At 56.2% G+C, this 3424-nt stretch overlaps 1 protein-coding gene across 1 annotated transcript; it reads left to right on the forward strand.

Moving 5' to 3' along the window:
- The first annotated feature begins 1107 nt into the window (after positions 1–1107).
- On the forward strand, positions 1108–2644 carry LOC123418113 (AP2/ERF and B3 domain-containing protein Os05g0549800-like). The gene has a single exon (XM_045106946.1). It carries the CDS (start codon positions 1202–1204, stop codon positions 2444–2446), a length of 1245 nt encoding a protein of 414 aa, XP_044962881.1. The 5' UTR covers positions 1108–1201; the 3' UTR covers positions 2447–2644.
- The last annotated feature ends 780 nt before the right edge of the window (positions 2645–3424 follow it).

Genomic DNA, 3424 nt, shown 5'->3' on the forward strand with positions numbered 1-3424 from the left:
ATTACTTGTCGCACAAATTGATAAAAATGAACGTATCTAGAACTAAAATACATCTAGATACATCTATTTCTATGACAAGTATTTTCGGACGAAGGGGTATCTATTATTCTACTACACACACATCACGAAAAAGGGGTTTCCCCATCTTATATTACAAAGTAACCAATGCTGATACAATCGAGGATAGGTGCTAGGGCGAAAGAAGAACAATCACACTCAAAATAAATGAGAGAGAAAATACAAAAGGAACAAATGTCGACAATGACGGATCAACAAAAACGGAGAAGCCTCGCGATGCTGCGCCCACCGAAGATCTCCCACCAGGTTCCTAGACTTCAAGTCGTCGGTACCAATCAACACCTGCAAGAAGGGATGTGACGATGATGACACTGTTTCCAAGGGTTTCCCCGGCACACGGCGACGAGAAGGAAAGTTAACCCTTGGCAACAATGTCATGATGGATGATCTCGGTGGCGTCTGAGGGTGCTGCTGGACCTTCCTGAAGGGCATCGGGGGCATCACCACCGCAGACAAGCCACCCGAAGAACGTCGGACCGCCTACTGTCCGAGGAGCGCCACCATTCGGACGCACCCCGAGCGAGAGGACAAGACACGCGTGGAAGAGAGATCCCGTCGTCGCTGACACAGCTCGGTCCTTGCCCAGTGGCTCCCGCCGACGATGACAGGGAGGGACAGGGAGGAAGTGCGTTGGGCGAGCAAGCGAGCGTCCCCTCCCTGACCGTCGCTCGGGGCGACACGGGGAGGGGGGGGGGAGGGGAGGGACGAGGGAGAGGTAAGGTGAGGGAAGGGAGGGAGGGTGTTGGCGGCGACGACAGAATTAAACCGCGGCGGCGGCGGCTACGTAGTGGTTGGGGAGCCGGCGACGGTGGGAGGAACCCTAGACGCGCGAGAGATCCTTCATACTACACACATGGAAGACAAAAAGAAAACCAAATGCCCAAGTGTAGAAATATTATATCAAACAATAGAATATGGCGTGGTTGATGTATGGACTGGCTAGCTTAGCCACACTGACACTTCCTCCCCCTCCTCCTCCCTCCTATAGCTATATAACAAACACACTTACCTCTGCTGCTGCTCCCCCTACCCACTGCCTCCATTCCCACACAGCCTTTAGCTAATTAAGCTACTCACCACTCTTCCTAGCTAAGCATCTTCTTGAGTTCTCCGTGGTGATCGGATGGACAGCGCGTGGAGCTGTCTCGTGGACGACGTGAGCAGCGGCACGTCCACGGGCAAGAAGGCGTCTCCGTCGCCGGCCGCGCCGGCGACCAAGCCGCTGCAGCGCGTCGGCAGCGGGGCCAGCGCGGTCATGGACGCGCCCGAGCCCGGCGCGGAGGCGGACTCCGGCCGCGGCGGGCGGCTGCCGTCGTCCAAGTACAAGGGCGTGGTGCCGCAGCCCAACGGGCGGTGGGGCGCGCAGATCTACGAGCGCCACCAGCGCGTCTGGCTCGGCACGTTCACGGGCGAGGCCGAGGCGGGCCGCGCCTACGACGCGGCGGCGCAGCGCTTCCGCGGCCGCGACGCCGTCACCAACTTCCGCCCGCTTGCCGAGTCCGACCCCGACGACGCCGCCGAGCTCCGCTTCCTCGCCGCCCGCTCCAAGGCCGAGGTTGTTGACATGCTGCGCAAGCACATCTATCCCGACGAGCTCGCGCAGCACAAGCGCGCCTTCTTCTTCGCCGCGGCGTCGTCCCCTACGTCGTCGTCGTCACCTCTCGCCTCGCCGGCTCCTTCAGCCGCGGCGGCGCGGCGCGAGCACCTGTTCGACAAGACGGTCACGCCCAGCGACGTGGGGAAGCTGAACCGGCTGGTGATCCCCAAGCAGCACGCCGAGAAGCACTTCCCGCTGCAGCTCCCTTCTGCCAGCGCCGCCGTGCCAGGCGAGTGCAAGGGCGTGCTGCTCAACTTCGATGACGCGACCGGCAAGGTGTGGAGGTTCCGGTACTCCTACTGGAACAGCAGCCAGAGCTACGTGCTCACCAAGGGGTGGAGCCGCTTCGTGAAGGAGAAGGGCCTTCACGCCGGCGACGCCGTCGAGTTCTACCGCGCCGCCTCCGGCAACAACCAGCTCTTCATCGACTGCAAGCTCCGGTCCAAGAGCACCACGACGACGACCTCCGTCAACTCGGAGGCCGCCCCATCGCCGGCACCCGTGACGAGGACAGTGCGACTCTTCGGGGTCGACCTTCTCATCGCGCCGGCGGCGAGGCACGCGCATGAGCACGAGGACTACGGCATGGCCAAGACAAACAAGAGAACCATGGAGGCCAGCGTAGCGGCGCCTACTCCGGCGCACGCGGTGTGGAAGAAGCGGTGCGTAGACTTCGCGCTGACCTACCGACTTGCCACCACCCCACAGTGCCCGAGGTCAAGAGATCAACTAGAAGGAGTACAAGCAGCTGGGAGTACATTTGCTCTATAGACTTGTCACCACTCGGGCTCAAAAGATGAACTGGAATCAGCAGCGCAGATACTTCTTAACCGACTCATATTCACGTAATAGTAGTGTAGTATATGTAGCGTGATCTTTTTTTTTGCAAAAAGTTCCAATCTGATCATCAAACATTATGTACAAAAAGCATGAGTAGTAATGAAAATTGCACCTTAGACTTCCCAACGACGACTACAAGCACCGTCCCAAACTGAAGACACCGTCATGTTGCATTCATATCGACCTTGGGTCAATTGATTTTTCCAACACTACTCTCTTGACTTCGAGAACAAGCCACACAATCCCCTACCTTTGGAGAATCATAAATTAATGACCAACTGTCTTCCTCTCTTTCGTCCTTATCAGCAATGGCGGCATCTTCACCTTCTTTTGGCCCGACATTGGGCTTCTCCGACACCACCCGCAGATACTTAACCGCACCTATTCTCCCACTTCACCTCATCATCTGTTCTGTGTTCTTATGTTATGTAGAATAGTTTACTCGCCACTATGCAGAACCGCCTAATCAGTGTTGCCTCGGTAGAGATTGCGTATGTTTTGTCATTGTTCTAGGATGTCTTTGTCAACAACCCATCCGACAACAGGTTCATCAACCACGACTCCTCGTTCTTCTCAAGATGCGTCTACTCGCTGCTCTCCTCTAACCACGAGTTAATCTCAACACCGGGCATATCTAGAGCCCCAACACGCCTATCAAGGTCAAGATCCTTAGCTGGCTTCTCTCTCGTGGTGACACGTTGAGAACGAGGGCAAACTTACATTGCAAGAACATCTCCTCACTCGGAGACCCTCCCCTTCCCCCGTGGCGATTGTTCAAAAAGAGACATGCCGTCATCATCTTTCCTCCTTAATCAGAGCCATGCAAACCTTGTTGTAGTAAACAGTCGGGTGATTTTTGTTATAAGGCCCGAATGGACGGGTGCACCTATACAACAACCATTGATGATG

This window comes from Hordeum vulgare, chromosome 1H (assembly GCF_904849725.1).
Source record: "Hordeum vulgare subsp. vulgare chromosome 1H, MorexV3_pseudomolecules_assembly, whole genome shotgun sequence".
Taxonomy (NCBI): Eukaryota; Viridiplantae; Streptophyta; class Magnoliopsida; order Poales; family Poaceae; genus Hordeum; species Hordeum vulgare.